The following is a 17068-nucleotide window of genomic DNA, read 5'->3' as shown; positions in this document are numbered from 1 at the left end:
AGGAAGGAAGGAAGGAAGGAAGGAAGGGGTTCAGGAACCAGGGAGCTATAGAGAGAGAGAAGAGAAGATGGGAGGTTGCACAGAAGATGGAGCTCAAGTGTGAGAGTTAGAGAGGGTGAGGTTTAAGTTGGAGAGAATAATTCCTTCACCACCTTGTAGATCCCAGGGACCTCTTGGACAGAGAGGGCCAGCAGGAACTAGGCTTTGAATTTCTCTCTCTAGAATCTGTTCCTCTACTCAATGGAGGGCTTGCCTCCCCTCCTGGGAGCATTGCCATGCCAGGATGGACCAGGCCCTAGAGTTTGGGGAGCTGGGTCTCACCTCCCACGAGCAACGAGGCCCCTGGCAGCGCCTACGGTCTCTCGAACTGACCTCTAATCCTTTGAACATACAGGGCTTACTTTGAGAAGACACAGGAGCAGCTAACGCCCCTGGTCAAGAAGGCCGGAACTGATCTGATCAACTTCTTGAGCAATTTCATGGACCTCAGAACACAGCCTGCCACCCAGTGAGGTGTCCAGACCATTGTCTTCCATCCCCTGCTGGCCCCTAGAACACCCACTGGCCAGGTCTGGAGCCCTCTCCCAACATGCTCCTTGTTTTCTACAATAAATATTGAAGGAGTCAGGTGTGAGCCTGGTGCTTTGGGGACTGGGAGAAGTAGGGGTATGGGTGAGGGGAGGACCGAGAGGCTGCTCCTGCTAGGAGAGGGGTTTGGTGTGAGGAGTGGAGGGAGGGATGAAGAGACAGATGGTGGAAGCAACGGGGAAGTGGTGTCTGTGATTCTTCTCCATGGCCGACACATCTTCCCCCAGCCTGGGATCTGCTCTGCAGCAGAGGCTTAGTCTCTCTGCACTGCACAAGGGACAGTGAACGGCAGGAAAGTTTCACAAACTGAGCCCCTAGACTACTGGAGGTCACAGGAAAGGAGGGCACCGCCTCCCCCAGAACTTCCTCTTGATCCTTCTATGAAGAGGAGAAGGCTTCCCATAAATGAACCCAGAGGTGTCAGCCGAGACCCTGGCTTCCCTTCTGAGCCGGGGAAATACCATGCTTCCCCCCATCCTACAGAAAAGATACAGATTCATTCTTCTTCCCCAAAAGTGCTCAAACCCTCCTTCCATTTAAAATCTCTCACCTAGGGCGCCTGGGTGGCTCAGTTGGTTAAGCAACTGCCTTCGGCTCAGGTCATGATCCCGGAGTCCCGGGATCGAGTCCCGCATCGGGCTCCCTGCTCGGCGAGGAGCCTGCTTCTCCCTCTGGCCCTCCCCCCTCTCATGTACTCTCTCTCTCTCTCTCATTCTCGCTCTCTCAAATAAACAAATAAATCTTTAAAAAATAAAATAAAATAAAATCTCTCACCTAGACCCCCTTTCTGGGGAACACCCATTCCAAACCTCTCCCCCCATTATCTGGGTGCTAGTCACAGAACTGGCCGGGTGGTCAGATCTGGAACTCGTAGACATGAGGCCAGCTAGGGGCCAGACAGGTCTCCTGGATTAAATCAAAATGGAGTGGAAATCAGGCTGGGCCGATGTGGGAGACTCACAATACCAAAGTGGAGCTCAAGGAAGAGGAGGCATCTTCCAATAAAAGTTTGTTCCCACTTCACACTTAAAGCAGTTACCTCCCTGGCTCATTTCTCATAGCTCATCTGAAATCACTGCTTCCCAGACACCAGACATGGCTCCAATTCCTTCCGTGTATTCATCAGTCTTCAGTCTCGCCTTCAGGGCCCTCACCACTCATGGTGACAAGTTTCTTCCCTAGTTTCTGTTTTTCTCTCACGCGGCAAGATGTGTGGGGACAAAAAGAGCTCAGTTTGTCCTTTGCGAGATGCCCTTGGACAGGTTAATTAACTTCAAAGAACTGGATCTTCCTCCCGGGGTCAGTGAGCAGATCCAACAGTGCAAGAGAGCCGGGAACCATAGTGGACGGTGTAAGTCGCTGTGCAGTGCTGAGTCTTACCCAGCACGGGTGGGGCCAGGGGTTGGCCCGGGGACCCGAAACCCATTCTGCCCCGGCTGCTGGGTCGGAGGTAGGACCTGCGGCATCTGATGGGATGCAGATACTCCAGGAAATGCTGCCTCCTGGCGGAGCCGGAAACAGGACCAGCACGGACCTGACCACAGCGATTCCTTAGCCACCCACCCGGGCACTCGGAGGAACTGACCTCCCATCTAGACCCCCATTGCTCCCCTTTGCCCTACCCACCTCCAACACTTACCTGGCCCTCTAAGGTCCCTCTTGCCCCAGAACCCACTGAAACTCACTGTTCCCATAAACCCTTCCATCAGGGGTGTCACACGAGGCTTCATCGGGCCATCCGCTCTGCATGTTTGGCTTCCCAGCTGTGCTCATGCCCAGATGCGTGCGTGTGGGGAGCTGTCCCCACGCTGCTCCCTGAAGCTCACTCTGATCCGGATTGGTGACCGTTTGGGGTTGCACAGCCAGGCTACTCCACGACCCAACCGTGGTTCAGTTGCCGGACACGGAAAGCCAAGCTGGGTGCAGATGTCATTTCTTAGGTTCCGATGTTTCTGAACGTGCCTAGACTCCCGACACCTCCCTCCCTGTTCCAGCTCCATGCCAGCGGACCTGGGGCCGAGGGTCTCATCCCTGCCCCAGCCACGGTCAGCTTTCACCCCTTGAGCGAGCAACCTCGCCCCAACGTCCACCAGACTGTGAGCTCTGTGCGGTCGGGGGCTGGTTACTCAAAACGGCATCTTCGGTCCCCAGCCTAGCGCCTAGTAGGGGCTGAATAAATATATGGTAAATGAATAGAGTCCAGGCTGCGGCGGCTTTATTGGTGGTACTCTTTCCATTGTTGAGTGGGAGTGGGAGCCGGGAAAGAGAAGGGTGGGGAAAGGCGGTGAGATTAGAATATAAACATTAATGATTAGCATCTGAACGGAGGTCTTCGTGGGGAGGAAGAACCACTGGGTGCGCGGTAATGGGGGACATAGCATCATTAAAGAGGTGGCCCGCTGGCTTTAACGGGAGGCAAAGGAGACGCCGACCTGAGGGCCAGGAGGAGAACGAGGAGGGGAAGGAGGTGGCCAAGGGCATCTGTTCTAAAGTTACTGGGGTGGTTTCTCATGCTTTAGGGTCTCATAAGTCTCCTGGTTCCGGGTGCTCAGGCCCTGGAGGTGGAGGTCAGAGGATGGTCAGGAGCTTGAGCCCATCACAGGGCTCCCACCCACCCCCATAGACCCCCATGTCTTCCAAAGATCACACAAAACCCCACCCTCTTCTGCTGACTTCCCAGCACTGGGGGGGGGGGGGGGGGGGGGGGGAAGGGCAGGTTCACTCACTGTGTAAATGCCATCTGATTTCTGCGGAGGCAAAAGGGACAAGGCATTAGACACCCACGCCTCCTGCGGGGTCCCTCGGCCTCTTCTTCCCCACCCGGTGAGGTCTGTGGCCAGGGCTGGCTGGCCGCTCGGGCTAGAGGGCACCTGGGGGCTCCGGGGCATGAACGTCCGTTTGCCCGCGTGGCTGCAGATGCGCCCACACACACACCGCGTACGACCCTCACGCACTCAGTGTCACTGCCCACTCTCCCTCGTCGCCGGCTGAGTATTTTACTTGTGACTTGGCCAGGCGGCGGGGTGGGTAGGGGGAAGTGGGAGGGGACCTGGGAAGCTTGGCGTCTGGAGCCTTGACCCCCAGGCGCAGAAGGGGCCATACCTCGTAGCTGGCTATAGCTGCCTTCCGCACCTGGATCTGGAGCCGGTGGGGGGGGGTGGGAGAGGTAGTCAGTAAAGGCCAAGTGAGCGGCCCAGCCCCATCCTTCCCACCTTTGCGGGGGACCCCTGTCAGTCCCTCTCCTCAAAGCCAAGCCGGGCCCTCCCAGGCCTCCCGCCAGCCCCTCCCCTACCTCACCTTAAGTCTGCAGTAGAGCAGGGTGAGGACGATACCGTACAGAAACAGGATGGCGTCCAGGATGTAGCAGAGCTGAGGCTCTCCCAGTGCGGCTGAGGGGACAGAGGGTGCCCGCGGGGTCAGGAGCATCAGGCCAGGTCCAGCGCTCCGAGGACAGGACCGGCGGGTGGTCCGGGGCCTGGTGGGGAGCCTCCCAGGAGAGACACTTGCTCTTCCTCCCTGGAGCCGATTTGTCTCAGCTTTCCCCCTTCTGCCTCACCCTGGGGCTGGGCTGGGACAGGAAGTGGGGGGCGCTCTGCTGCCTGCTCTGATGGAGCTTACAGGCGCCGAGAGCCCAAGAGGAAGCCCCCGCAGGCCCCCCGCCCCCCGCGGCCCCAAGCCCTCTGGTTTTCGCCCTGTCGGTCCCTCAGGCACCACTGAGCGCTTCACAGCCCTCAAGGGACTTATTTCTGTTCACTGGGCGAAGACCCAAAACCTCAGCCCAGAGGGGTAGGGTGAGGGCCATGCAGTGACCAATTTCACTGAAGAAACCACAGGAGTGTCTCTGCGAAGTCCTGTGACCTGTGGCTGAGGGCTGGACAGGAAGGACGTGAACCGAGGCAGGGAGGGAAGGCAATTACCCGGTTATTGGTCGTATCTGAGCCTCGGGCTCATCACTCTCCGGCCCGCTATGGGGGGCTTGAAAAGGGGAGAACAGGTATCTGCTTTCCTAGGCCTTATAGATCCCGACGGCTCTGCGCACGGCTGGGCGAGCGTCTCTGCCCAGGCCCCGGGGGGATGACCACAAGCCGGATTCCGCCTCTGGGCACTCTGCCCTGTTACTCACTCACTCTGGGCCACAGAGAGAGGAAGTTTTGTGCAATTTAAAAAATCAAATAGGGTCTGAGCACCAGCCTCTGTCAAGCCCTCAGTCCCTATCTGAACGGCTCACGGGCACGTGCCATGACGCTCTTTTGTACAATATTGCATAAATCGAAAAACTACCGGCTGGGGGGTTGGGGGGGACGACATCATTATCGCCATTTTACCAAGGCTGAAACGCAGGCTCCGAAAAGCTAAGTAACTCCTGTAGGGCCAGAGGGCTAAGTGACAAGGCTGGCGCTCAAATCCAGGCTTTCTGCTTTCAGAGCTCGTGTCCTAACCTTTCTGCCTCGGTGCCCCTGCTCTGTCCTCATCTGGTGACAGCAGGCTGGCCCCAGCGGGATCCTTCCCTCCACCTCACAGCTGGGCTGCTGGACTCCCCGGCCGGTCTCTTTCAATTTCCCATTTCCCTGAAGTTTCACGAACCCCCTCCTCCCCAGCCCCCAGCTGTAACCCTCGTCAAAACACACACACACACAGCCAGCCCAGAGCCAGCAAGACGTGACAGTTCAGAAATTGAGTGACAGACTGGAGCCTTGGGCTGCTGAGACTGTCGCGTGTCCGCCTCCATTTCTTGGCTGGGGCTCAGGCCTCTAGAACTGGGCATTGAGTGCTGCGCCCCACCCCCATAGCAGCTGTCGGCAGAGTGGCCCAGGCAGGGGATGACCCACAGAGGCCGAAAACAGGTCTGCTTTGACCATCCTTGCCTCACTCCCAAGCCGAAGGACGGGCTCCCGCCTTCCTAGAGGGGCTCGATGAATATGACTACCCAGCTAGAGATCAGCTCCCAGTGGACTGGCCCAAAGGCACCACACAGGAAACGCTGATCATGGGAGAAGGAGCTTCTCCCCAGCTTTTTGTGTCATACAACCATTCTCTCCCCTGCCAAACTGAAGCCTTCCCCATGACCAATCCTGAAAAAGTAAGGAGACATGAAAGGAAGGAACTAGGACTCTTGTGCCCTGATGGGGACCGGAAGGGACCAGCCTCAAGGTCTCGGTGTCCACCCGAGCCCTGCGCTCACCTGTCGTCCTTTCCAGATCTGCCCCTGCCTCGGCCCTCAGACGCATGCCCTCGATTCCCACCCTGGGGCCCAGCTCCTGAGCCCTCACCACACCCTCTCACCTGCTTGTTCAACCAAAAGGAGTAAGAGCAAGACCACTGCTGGAATCATCTTGGACCGGGGGGTTGAAGGGCCGTGAGCTGGGGATCGGACGCTTTGCCACCACTGCGCAGCTGTGCTCAGCAGCTCCCTGACCACAGAGTTCCCCCCCTTCCTGCCCCGCCTTCCCCCAGCTTTGGCCCCTTCCCTTTCCTGCACCAGAGCCCGGGCGGCTCCCGGAAGGGCCAACTAAGGGAGTCAGATCTGGGCTCTCATGCCTCAGTCCTCAGCGAGCAAGCCCCGGGCACCGAGGGACGGGCGGGCGACGCCTGTGCTGGAGAAAGGCTAAATCGGCCATCACCCCATGTTCAGATACATCTGGAATAAACTGTCCCTTCAGAGTCCCCGAGACCCCACCGCAGCCCTTTCCCTTCCACATGGAATTTTACCCCCGTCTTGGTTGGAGAGGTCTACCAATTTGTGCAGGCAGCCAAGTCTGGGCAAGGGGAACCGAGAAGAAAGGAGGAAATGGGGAATGGAGAAGTGGGCAGGCCAAGAGTCAGAGAAGGGGGCAGCGATGAACAGGAAAAACTGGCGATAACTGAGTTTCACGGACAACTGGAGGCTTAATTCACATTCTTAACTTTTCCAACAAGGTCAAAGACGGTAAGATACCGAGAAAAACATATCAGAGGTTTGGGCAGAGGGGCCGGAAGGCGGCTAATTTATTATAATTTCTCCTTTTCGAGTACATGCACAGAAAGCCTGACGGCTGAGTGTTCACGGGGGTGCGCGCGCACACACACGCGCGCACACAGGCCCGGTCCAGGGACGGCCAGGCTCCAAGGAGGAAGCAGACAGGCAGGGGGATCAAACGCTTTCCCCAGCTCATCGGTCCACTTCTCCAAACACAATATCTTGGGTACCTAAGAGATCAGCAGGAGGAGAAAAACAGCGGTGTTATCGAAAATCCAGCACTCACGACCGTGGCCAGCGGACTGAGGATCGGAGTCCCTGCCCACAGTCTCTGCTAAACAGGAAGCGCTCGGTTTCTGCCCCCGCTAGAGTCCCAAACTCCCTCGTCTACGGCATCTCTGCCACACAACAGGCCTCGTACCTATGATGGCAACAACATCCGCCAGCATGTGTCCCTTCGACATCTTGTCCAAACCAGCCTGGAGAGACGGAGACAGCAATAGTGTTGGGCAAGATTAGCAGGGCGGGACGAGGAGGAAGGAAAGTTCACCAAAATCTCACCCAAGGTGGCTAATGACGGATTCATTCAGTGGAGCGAGAATCACTGGGGGTCGCTTCTTACCAGGTGGGCAAAACCAGGAGCCTTGATCTTGCATCGGTAAGGGCGGCTGCTGCCGTCGGACACGAGGTACACCCCAAACTCTCCCTGTCCGAGGAAGAAGGTTGGCTGCCTCCGTGAACAGGAACAACACTTTTCTCTGCCAACGAAGCCTCTCTACTCACCCGCGTGTGCCCTCTCTCGCTGATGCCCAAGCCTCTATTTGCGCACCTGTCCCCAGCACCCCCGGGGCCCTGGGCTGCCTCTTCCTTTCCTGACTCTCCTCACCTTAGGAGCCTCAATGGCAGTGTATGTGGCCCCCGGAGGGACTTGGTAGCCCTCCGTGTACAACTTGAAGTGATGGATCAATGACTCCATGGAAGTCTGGAAAGAGGAGAAAGGGAGCAGCAGTGAGCCAGATCCAAATGTCTCCCAGGCCTCCCCGCAGCACAGGAAATAACCTGCCCCCCTGGGGGAGACTAAAACCCACACTGTGAGCAAAAGAGGAGTCTATGGGAGGTGAAGACTCCTACAGTGAATTCTTTCAAAGAGGAAACACGAGAAGTAGGGTGCAACCCAAGGACACTCATCCCTGGCTGCCGGCCCCTCCCCCCCACCCCTCTCGCCAGAGCCAACCTTCATCTCTGCTCGCTTAGGGGGAGACACTTTGGCATCATCAACCTTGATCTCCCCGGGGGGGCATCTTGTTCAGACACTGAGCGATGATTCGAAGGGACTGGCGCATCTCCTCCACCCGACACAGGTACCTGAAGGGGATGAGGCAGGTTCAGAGCATCAGACGTGACGACGCCCTTGGCCGGCCCAGAGGGCCGGCTGACTTGTTACCACCCTCTCTCCTCCCAGTGTGGCATCTCTGCCTGGCTTGGCCGCCCAGGCAAAAGCTCCAGTCTTCTGGTTCTGGTGCCGGCCCCTGCCCCAAGTCCTCTCCTCATCTTCTTGGCCCATGGCCTGTAGGAGTCCCCTCTTCAGTTACCCTCTTGGACACTTCCTGGACTATAGGACGGGGGAGGGTCAAATTGGCTTGAAAAGAAAACAGAAGCCAATCTTACTCAGGGTCAGTAAACAGGAATGGAACGTGAAGCTTAGAATCCAGTGGAAAGAGCACTGGATCAGGAGGATTCTAGTCTCAACCACCACGAACAGGGTAATCCCAGGCCAGTCTCTAACTTTTACACCTCAGCTTTCTCAGCTATAAAAATGCAGCCCAAACTAGTGCCACCTAAGAGATGACACATAAGAGAGGGCAAAAGAAATGGCTTTGAAAAACCACCTAGTTTAATAGACACAAGAGCTCCAGTAGCTGCTGGAAAATACGGAAATAAAGAAAGTAGCCAAGAGGGAAGAACGAAAGGGAGTAAGTCGGAGGGGAGACGAACCAGGAGAGACGATGGACTCTGAGAAACAAACTGAGGGTTCTAGAGGGAGGGGGGCGGGGGATGGGTTAGCCTGGTGATGGGTGTTGGGGAGGGCACGTCCTGCAGGGAGCACCGGGTGTCATGCACAAACAATGAATCATGGAACACTGCATCAAAAACGAATGATATAAATGTATGGGGATTAACATAACAATAAAAAAAATTTAAAGAAAAAAAAAAAAGAAAGTAGCCAAGCGAAGAGTCAGAAAGGGAAAAACAGCCGGAAACGGGCTGAGACGTCTGGGCCTTACCGATCGTAGCAGTCCCCCCGGGAGCCAACAGGAACATCGAAGTCCACCTGGTCGTAAACATCATAGGGCTGGGCCTTCCGCAGGTCCCACTGGATGCCCGAGCCCCGGAGCATCACGCCGCTGGGCAGTGGGACGGGAACAAGGGTCCCTTTCCATGAACCAGGAATGGAGGTGCCCCCTCTTCCTTGGCCTCCCTGCCCCCCAAGACACACACACTCTGGGCACGGGATCTAATCTCAGAGCACCGCACGGACGGCGCCACACCTTCCTGAAGCCAAGGTATTAGGCTGGAGCCCCTCACCCGAGCGCAGAGGTCACATTTCCCTCACCTAAACCCATGGTTAAGCGCGTCTTCGGCTGTCACAACCCCAATGTCAACTGTCCGATTTCGCCAGATCCTGTTGTTGGTCAGCATCTATTAATCAAGAAAACTGGATGTGAACGCTCTTTCTAACTCCCTTCAGATGCCTCTGTGGTTCTTTACGAGGGACTAAAACCCCACGAGCCTTTCTTGAGGGGAAAAGAGGGATTTTCCCCACTGGCTCCTATCTTACCTCTTCCAACTCATCAACCCGAAGAGAGAAGTTCTTAGAAAACTCATAAATGTCATCCAGAAGCCCAAGGGGCAGGTCCTAGGAGCCAAATGGAGAATGACAGTGAGCGGGGCGCAGCCTCCCTGCCCCATGGCTTCAGGGTCAGCGTTTCCATCGGCCAGCGCTGCCCTCCAGTGGCCATGGAGGATACAGGCGTGGGCTGGAAGCTTTGGGAAGGCAGGGGAGCTGGCTCACCTGGTGCACACCTCCTGGCCGGACGTAAGCAGCATGCATCCGAGCCCCGGACACGCGCTCGTAGAATTCAAACATCTTGACAGGACACACTGGGAATTAGTGACAAAGTCCTGGGCCCCAAATCCAGCAACATGCTGGTCCACTCCCCCGCCCCCTGCCTTCCGATGCCCGACCAACCCCTCACGACACAGAGTTCCTTAAGAATAGAATCCAAGGGCGCCTGGGTGGCTCAGCTGGTTAAGCCACTGCCTTCGGCTCAGGTCATGATCCTGGAGTCCCGGGATCGAGTCCCGCATCAGGCTCCCTGCTCAGCAGGGAGTGTGCTTCTCCCTCTGACCCTCTTCCCTCTCGTGCTCTCTTGTCTCTCATTCTCTCTCTCTCAAATAAATAAATAAGATCTTTAAAAAAAAAAAGATGCTTCTCCACTTCTTGCACCCCTTGCCTAGCCTATCCCCCCTTCTCTTACCTTCTCCCTCTCTTCAAACATCCAGAAGAAAGGGGTCATGGCCCCAATGTCCAGGGCATGTGTAGTCACAGCCATTATGTGGTTCAAAAGCCGCGTGATTTCTCCAAACAGCACTGTAGACAGGTGAAGACAAGAAGGCGGAGGATGGGGGCACCTGGGTGGCTCAGTGGTTAAGTGTCTGCCTTCGGCTCAGGTCATGGTCCCAGGGTCCTGGGATCAAACCCCGCGTTGGGCTCCCTGCTCCGCGGGGAGCCTGCTTCCCCCTCTCCCACTCCCCCTGCTCGTGTTCCCTCTCTCGCTGTGTCTCTGTCAAATAAATAAATAAAATCTTAAAAAAAAAAGAAGAGGACATAGGAGCCAAGAATCGACGCTGACACAGCAGTTGTGGGCAGAGCCTGGGGTCTGCATACTAAGCTTGCGTGCGATGCTCCTAAGCTGGGCAATGGCCGGGGAGGGCCACGGGAAGGTGAAGGGCTTACCGCGGATCCACTGAGCCCGGGGCGGAGGCTGGATATTGAGCAACTTCTCCACAGCCAGTGAGTAGGCCTGTTCGTTGCACATCATGGACACATAGTCTAGCCGGTCAAAGTATGGAAGGGCCTGGGAAAAGGGAAGAGCCTGGGTCACACCTAACAGGCCAGGAGCCCTCATACAGCCTGCCAAAAGCACTGCTCTCCATGGGCATCAGAAGTTAGTGCTGCATAAAGCCTTCTAGTCTCCGGAGCTAAGCAAGACAGCATCCAATACCCAGTAGTACATGCCGGGAAATGTTTAAAAATCAGATCTCTGAAGGGGTGGAAGGGAAGCCTATGTGTTGTGTGTGCCAAGTTCCATGGTGAAAATCCACTTCGCAGCGCCAGTTGTAAGCCACGTAACTGAACCCGGTGCTAGGTAGAGTAGCGCGGCACTGCGTGGTATTTCTGCCAAGCAGATACAATAACATAACCTCAGAGCACAGCAAAGCAAAGTAAGAAAGGGATGAGCTTTGAGTACTTCTTACCTTTTGATATAATTTACTAAATTGTGAGCTAACATAATCTAACTTTTAATAATGGCTCTGTTTAACAACTGGCTCACAAAACTCCTGAAAGCTTAATCTGTTCTTGCGGGCCGGTAGGAGCTGCTCCAGCATACCTCTGGTCACACTCCTCCGGCCCACAACAGTCTCAAACAAGAGTGCCTCTCTGAGATACTGAAGGAGAAAGGTAACCAGTCTTAGGACTAACTGGGTGGGAAGGAAGGATTTAAAGAAGACAGAGCCCCGAGAAGGACTGGATTGACTTCTGATCGGGGAGAAATGGTTCCTTCCCTAGAATGCCAAGAAAGCTAGTCAAGCCGGCTGCCGAACCCGCTTCAGCTTCCAGGAAGGAGGCGGGGCTAGGACGCCTGTCTTTGGGACAGCCAGTTCTTGTCCTGATGTCACTGTGACGTGCGTTAATGCTACAGGGTTTAGCTCCATACTCCCTGTGACCAGGCACCATCCCTGCCTGGACTCTCTGGGGGCAGCACGTCCTAGTCAGCTGCTTGTATCCTACCCCCGTCACCTTCTGTGAGCAAGACCTTTCTTCATGACAGTAAGAAAAAACTTCAGATGCCTGTCCCAGCTCCAATTCCTTCCAATCTGACCCGCACCACTTGGGTCACAGAGCTCTCCTAAAAACGGCACACTGCCACAAACTCCCTCCCAGTCACTCTGACTCACTGAGTGTTTCGAAAACAAATCTGAGACAGCCGGAGGATACAAGAATCGGCTGTTAATCCTAGGAAGCTCACGTCTCTTTCCTCTTTCCCTGTCCCCAGAGACAACGGCTTTGACGTACTAGTGGGATATAAGAACAGGGAAACTGAGGCACTAGAGAAAGGGTAAAGGGGCCAGCCAAAAGTCATCCGGAGAAAAGCTGGGGGTGTAGCTCTGGCTCCCAAGCATTTCTGCTGGATAAACCAAATCTAGATGGATCTCAGTCACGCATCCCCTGGAACATCCCTCCATCTCCCCAGCCAAGACCGTTCTCACGTCCCCAGCGCCCTCCTCCCCGGGGCTTTGGAGGGCAGCAAACTGGCCAAGTCCCAGGCCACGGCACCCCCGGCCCCGTCAGCAGGCCCCTGTGTGCCCCACACCTGCAGATAGGTCTTGTATTCAATGAGCTTCTCAGTGCCTCGGTGCAGCAGGCCGATGTGGGGGTCACACTTGCGCACCATCTCCCCACTCAGTTCCATCACTAGTCGCAGGACACCGTGGGCTGCTGGGTGCTGGGGCCCAAAGTTCAGGGTCAGGTTTGTCACCATTGTGTCCTTCGGAGGGTCCACATCTGAGAAGTGGGAAAGAGTTCAGAGCCAAATGGTAATTCCCTAGAGAACCCCCAAGAGACAGCAAGGGGTTAGCTTCTCCCTACAGATCTTCCGTGTCACCATTCCACACCCTGTTAACTCCCTAATCGCCAACATAACCAGGAAGAAGACCATTACACGGGAGAAAGGGGAGGGAGATCTAAAGTTTTTGACAAGAGGAACCACACACAAACCTTACTCTTTCCATGTCTCCCAGGTACCTTTCTAAAGATGGTAGTACTGGGGGCACCTGGGTGGCTCAGTCGGTTAAGCATCTGACTTGATTTCAGCTCAGGTCACGATCTCAGGGTCCTGGGATCGAGCCTGAGTCAGGCTCCATGCTCAGCGGGAAGTCTGCTTGAGGATTCTCTCTCCCCCTCTCCCTCTGCCCCTTCTGCAGCACACACCTGTGCCCGGACGCACACGTGCTCTCTCTCAAGTAAATAAATAAATCGTAAAAAAAAAACAAAAAACAGAGATATTACTAATATCATTCATATAGTCCTTATTATGTGCCAAGCACTACCTTAAGCACTGATTTTAATTCATTTAATTCCCCTAACAACCACATGAGTAGTGGGTACTATTATTATCCTTATTTTATTGGTGAAACTGAAGCCAGAGAGGATAAATGACTTCTCAGAGAGCTAGCAACTGGCAGTCAGGACCAATCTCAACCTGTTCAGCTCCACAGTCCACATTCTTAACCACTACGATACACTGCCCTCCAAATCTATCTGATGAATGCCCACCCAATCAGGAAATGTATACTTAATTCTTACTACTACCGAATGGCAGTGTTTACCCTCAAAAAGCATAGAGTTTACTTTGGGAAATAAGTACACGTGAGGAACGAGTAAGAGGCCAAATTCACAAGTTACCAAGTAAATGGCTTAGCCGTTAAGTATTTAAAGGAAGAAAAGAACACTGTGAAGACTTCGTGAAGGCAGCATATGAGCTGGTTCTTAAATACAGGGAATGACTCAAACACGTAGACAGAAGAGCAACCCGGGCTATGGAATCAACAAAGGTGAAATCTTGGAAACAAGGAAGTATCTGTGGAACTCTCTTATTTACCAAGAGGCAGAAGATGAGTGTTGGCAGCCAGTAGGGGGTAGTGGTTCCATTATCAGTATCATTAATAACAACACTTACAGAGGACTTACCATGTGCCAGGCACTACACTAAATGATTCATGTTATGATCCCATTTAATCCTTACAGTGATGCTAGGAAATAGGCACTTTATTCACTGGTAAATGGGAGAGCAGAGAATTGAAACCAGAGTTTAACCTTTCAACCAAAATTCTGCACCATGGGCTTTGGAGTCACATAGACCCGAGTACAAATCCATGTAGGAGTCCTTGATCAAGTTTTTTATCTCCCTGCACCATGATTTCTTCAAAAGTGGTATAACACTAGTATCGCTCTCATGGAGTTGCAAGGACTAAGTAAAATAACGCACACCAAACACTTGACACATGGTAAACACTCGGCTACTGTTACTGTTAAGATTTTTGAAAAGTAACTGGAAGTGCTTCTGAAGGTTTCTGAGCAAGAGAATGAATGCCATGGTAAAATGATGTTTGGGGAAGATGAAGGTGATTACATTGTTCTGCACAGCTGGAGGGGGACCAGATCAGTGGGCAGGAACCCAGTGAAGAGACCGCTGAATAATTAAGGTCTAATAGAAAATAGATCTGAACAAGAAAGGAAAAGATGATCTGATATGTAACATTATTAAAAAATGTGCATGGTTTGGTGACTTCTTGGATTTAGACAGGGAGGGCAAGAGAGAAAAAAGAGCCAAAGATAACGAAAAAGTTTCATTCCTGAGAAATTAGGAGAAGGTGGGTACCACTGATCAAAACCAAAAAGTCACAAGGAAGAGCTACTTCTGATGGCGGCAAAACGCTTCGCAGTCTGGAAGATGTCATTTGAGTACCAGTGGGAAAAGCCTTTTCTACCAAAGGAAGATGGGAATATATTGAACCCCCGGGAACAGTCGAAGCTAAAAATATAAATCTGGTAGGGCTCTCCAAGGGCTGACTAGGACCTACTCTTTTTCTTTTTCTCCTGGGATGTTCTTCCTTTCCTTCTCTATTTGATAAATACCCGCCCTATTACCAGTGTTACTGTGTTTGTTAAAGTGCTGGTGAAAGCAGCAGAAAGGGCGAGGGCGCAAACTGGCCTTGACAGAGCTCAAGAGCACTCAGAAATCAGCTTGGGACAGGGGCTCTGGGAACTCACCATTCCAAGGCGGAGGCTTCCAGTGGGCTGTTTCTTTGGTGGGGTACATGACAGCTCCCCCAAACTGCTCTGCCCATTCCGCATCTGGCTGCCATTGCCGAGCACCTCTAGGGAGTTAAAGACACATCCTAGACACAGGGCCTCAACAGCGCTGGGTTCCTCTGTTCCCATGCACTCTCAGGTGGGCCCAGGGAAGGGCCCTCGGATTCTCCAACGCCTGGCCACTGGCACACAGTGTAGCTTTCGCAGAACAAGCTGGAACTCCAGACGTTCCATTCCTACTAACAACTCACTCTTGGAATCACTGCACCCATCGCCCCTGTGCATGCAAGGCTGGGGATCCTAGCTCCTTCAACTTTGCATCACATTCGTATTTCCACCTTGGGGAATATGAACGCAAGCAAGGTGTGTGTTCAAGGTCAACCGAAGACTAAGAGGTGTGCGGTGCCTGTGCAGGGGCGCGGGAGAGGGGCATGCTGGCTCCTTGGCTCGGCCCGGGTGAGACCTAAATGATGTCCTGGGGACCAACGGGGGCGGGGGGGGGCGTTGGGGGAGTTGTCTGGGTTCATGTTCCTCCTTTAACTCCAACAGGAGTGCTTCCCTCTTCTCGTCTAAGGAGACTTTTCACCAGCCGCACGCCACCCATGATGAGGTTCGGGAGAAGCAGCAGGGCACAAGGGGAAGGTGACACTATCACTAACGTTCAGGGGCAGGGTCTCCCGTCAGCTGATTTCACCCCTCTTTCCTCCCTCGGCCGGAGCGGGCGCCACTGCATCCTGGAGCCCGGGACAGCAGGCCTGGGCGAGGGGTCACAGGCCTGGGTCATTCTTTCCTAGGGGGTCACAGGGCCCGCGGAGGCGCCAGACCCGAGAGACCCTGGCGTCGGGGGCTACGCGTCGAGGGCCGCCCGGAACCTCACCTGCTGGGCTGAACCGGCAGCCGGCGCCCGGGCCGCAGCGCCTGGGCCGCGACGCCCCGGAGGCTGCGCAGAGCCCTCAGCGCCGCCATCTTGCCCCGCCGCGGACTGCGGGAAGGAGAACGGGCGGAAGTGCCTCCTGCGCGCCCCCTTGCGGCTTCCCGCCTATTGGCACCACGGGGCCGCCCTCACGGAAGCTGGCGGGGCCGCCGCCGCCGCGAGCCGACAACGTCCGGGGGCTGCGCCTGGGCTGCGCTTTCGCTCTCGGAGCGGCGGCCGGGCGCGGTTCTTCTCGCTGCTCGTGACTGGCTCGCCGAGGCGGGAGCCGGCGAAACTTAACGGCTCCCGCGGGGCCCGGCGCTCGCTCGCCCGCGTGCTTCCCCGCCTCCTGCCTGAGCCCCGCTCCCGGTGGCGGCGGCGGAGCCCGGTCCTCCCGGGACAGCCCCAGGCTTTGCCAAAAGATTCGGAGCGGAGAAAGCCCGCTAATTACCAGATGGCCCCAATGGGCTAGGGAACCGGGGCCCAAGCGCGGCTGGGCGGGTCTGAGAGCTCCCGCCAAACCAAAAACGAAGAAAGAGGAGGACGCCAAGGCCACCAGCACTGGAGCCGGCTGCTGGGTGTAGAGGAGCCACCTCAGCCCAGATCGGGAGGGAGGGCCCCTCTGGGAGACCCTGATGTCTGCCAGGTTTCCAGAAGCTGCAGAATGACAGACCCGGGAAGCGCCCTTAGAGATGTTTCATGCCCTACTTCCATCCTGGGTCAAGTCCTCTTCCCCTCATGTCTTTCTGACCCTGCCTTAGTCCCAGTGCCACCAGGAGTCTGATCCCAGTTCTGCATGGAAGAGACCAAGGGTTTTGCAGCCTTGGAGGCTAGTCCCTGTTCGCTCCCCTCTGCTCCCAAGCCCAGCTCCAGCTGGGCCACCCGTTGAGTTGGCACATGCCTCCCACTCTGAGCCCGGAAAGAGGCAGTCCCCAGATCCCCCCCAGACAGGGTCCCTGAGACAGCCCACCAGCAGTGCAGCAGGGTGGGGCAGACACCAGGAAAGTGGCAGAGAGGGAATTCTTAGCTGTGAAGAAAGAGGGGAGAGCCAGACTTCCAGCCTGGGAGTTGACCTAATGGGAACCGTACCAAAGGGTGGGGCCATATCCCTGGCTGTGGGAACTGACTGGAACCCGGGTGGACTGGGCAGCCCCCACAGCCAGGCAGAGGCTCTCCCTCCCTGCCTCCCTCATCCCCCCCCCCCCCCCGCCGCACCCTTTCCCTGAGCCTGCTCTCCCTCTGTAGTTGGAACACAGTGACCGTGATGAGGGGGCAGGGCGATGCCGGGAGGTCTGGGGACTGCGTTTATTTGCCCTAATCCAACCTGGGAGAAGTCAGGATAGAGTCTGGGCTGCTTAGCCCTGGTGGCAACTTGAGCTGGGACGGGGGTGAGGGCTCCTGGGGGGCTACCTAGGACACTGCATCTTTTGTGCCTTCTCCCTGCAGCCAACAC

The 17068-nt window shown here is 55.4% G+C and overlaps 3 protein-coding genes across 3 annotated transcripts in view; 1 reads left to right on the top strand and 2 right to left on the bottom strand.

Annotated features, from left to right (window-relative positions):
- APOA2 (apolipoprotein A2) overlaps nucleotides 1–569 on the top strand; it is a 1554-nt gene extending 985 nt beyond the window's left edge. The window contains exon 3 of the mRNA XM_025860691.2: nucleotides 395–569. Within this exon, the coding sequence (XP_025716476.1) occupies nucleotides 395–512 (118 nt within the window). The 3' untranslated portion in view covers nucleotides 513–569. The remainder of the gene's footprint in view (nucleotides 1–394) is intronic.
- A 2212-nt stretch (nucleotides 570–2781) lies between these two features.
- Nucleotides 2782–6033, bottom strand: FCER1G (Fc epsilon receptor Ig). The gene is made up of 5 exons (XM_025860611.2): nucleotides 5872–6033; nucleotides 3886–3977; nucleotides 3691–3726; nucleotides 3315–3335; nucleotides 2782–3143 (listed from the first exon to the last, which is right to left on the bottom strand). Exons 1-5 carry the CDS (start codon nucleotides 5918–5920, stop codon nucleotides 3081–3083), a joined length of 261 nt encoding a protein of 86 aa, XP_025716396.1. The 5' UTR covers nucleotides 5921–6033; the 3' UTR covers nucleotides 2782–3080.
- Nucleotides 6034–6549: 516 nt separating this feature from the next.
- Nucleotides 6550–15746, bottom strand: NDUFS2 (NADH:ubiquinone oxidoreductase core subunit S2). The gene is given in 15 exon segments (XM_025860610.2): nucleotides 6550–6774; nucleotides 6966–7023; nucleotides 7167–7250; nucleotides 7431–7526; nucleotides 7779–7841; nucleotides 7843–7909; nucleotides 8830–8949; nucleotides 9159–9244; nucleotides 9384–9461; nucleotides 9618–9692; nucleotides 10084–10196; nucleotides 10563–10683; nucleotides 12202–12392; nucleotides 14661–14767; nucleotides 15580–15746. Coding segments are annotated over 15 exon segments (1386 nt in total). The 5' UTR covers nucleotides 15669–15746; the 3' UTR covers nucleotides 6550–6736.
- Nucleotides 15747–17068: the final 1322 nt, after the last annotated feature.

The sequence above is a fragment of the Callorhinus ursinus genome, unplaced genomic scaffold (genome assembly GCF_003265705.2).
Source record: "Callorhinus ursinus isolate GAN/ISIS: 27379988/994484 unplaced genomic scaffold, GSC_fseal_2.0 scaffold88, whole genome shotgun sequence".
In the NCBI taxonomy this organism is placed as follows: domain Eukaryota; kingdom Metazoa; phylum Chordata; class Mammalia; order Carnivora; family Otariidae; genus Callorhinus; species Callorhinus ursinus.
Note: the sequence above shows the minus strand (reverse complement) of the source record. Positions and strands in the feature narration are given on the sequence as shown.

Coding starts and splice junctions, on each gene's coding strand:
- FCER1G (XM_025860611.2), bottom strand. CDS start 5,920: ATGATTCCAGCAGTGGTCTTGCTCTTACTCCTTTTGGTTGAACAAGCA. Junction 3,336..3,690: donor CAGCTATAGCCAGCTACGAG/GTATGGCCCCTT, acceptor TTGCCTCCGCAG/AAATCAGATGGCATTTACAC. Junction 3,144..3,314: donor AATCAGATGGCATTTACACA/GTGAGTGAACCT, acceptor CTCCACCTCCAG/GGCCTGAGCACCCGGAACCA.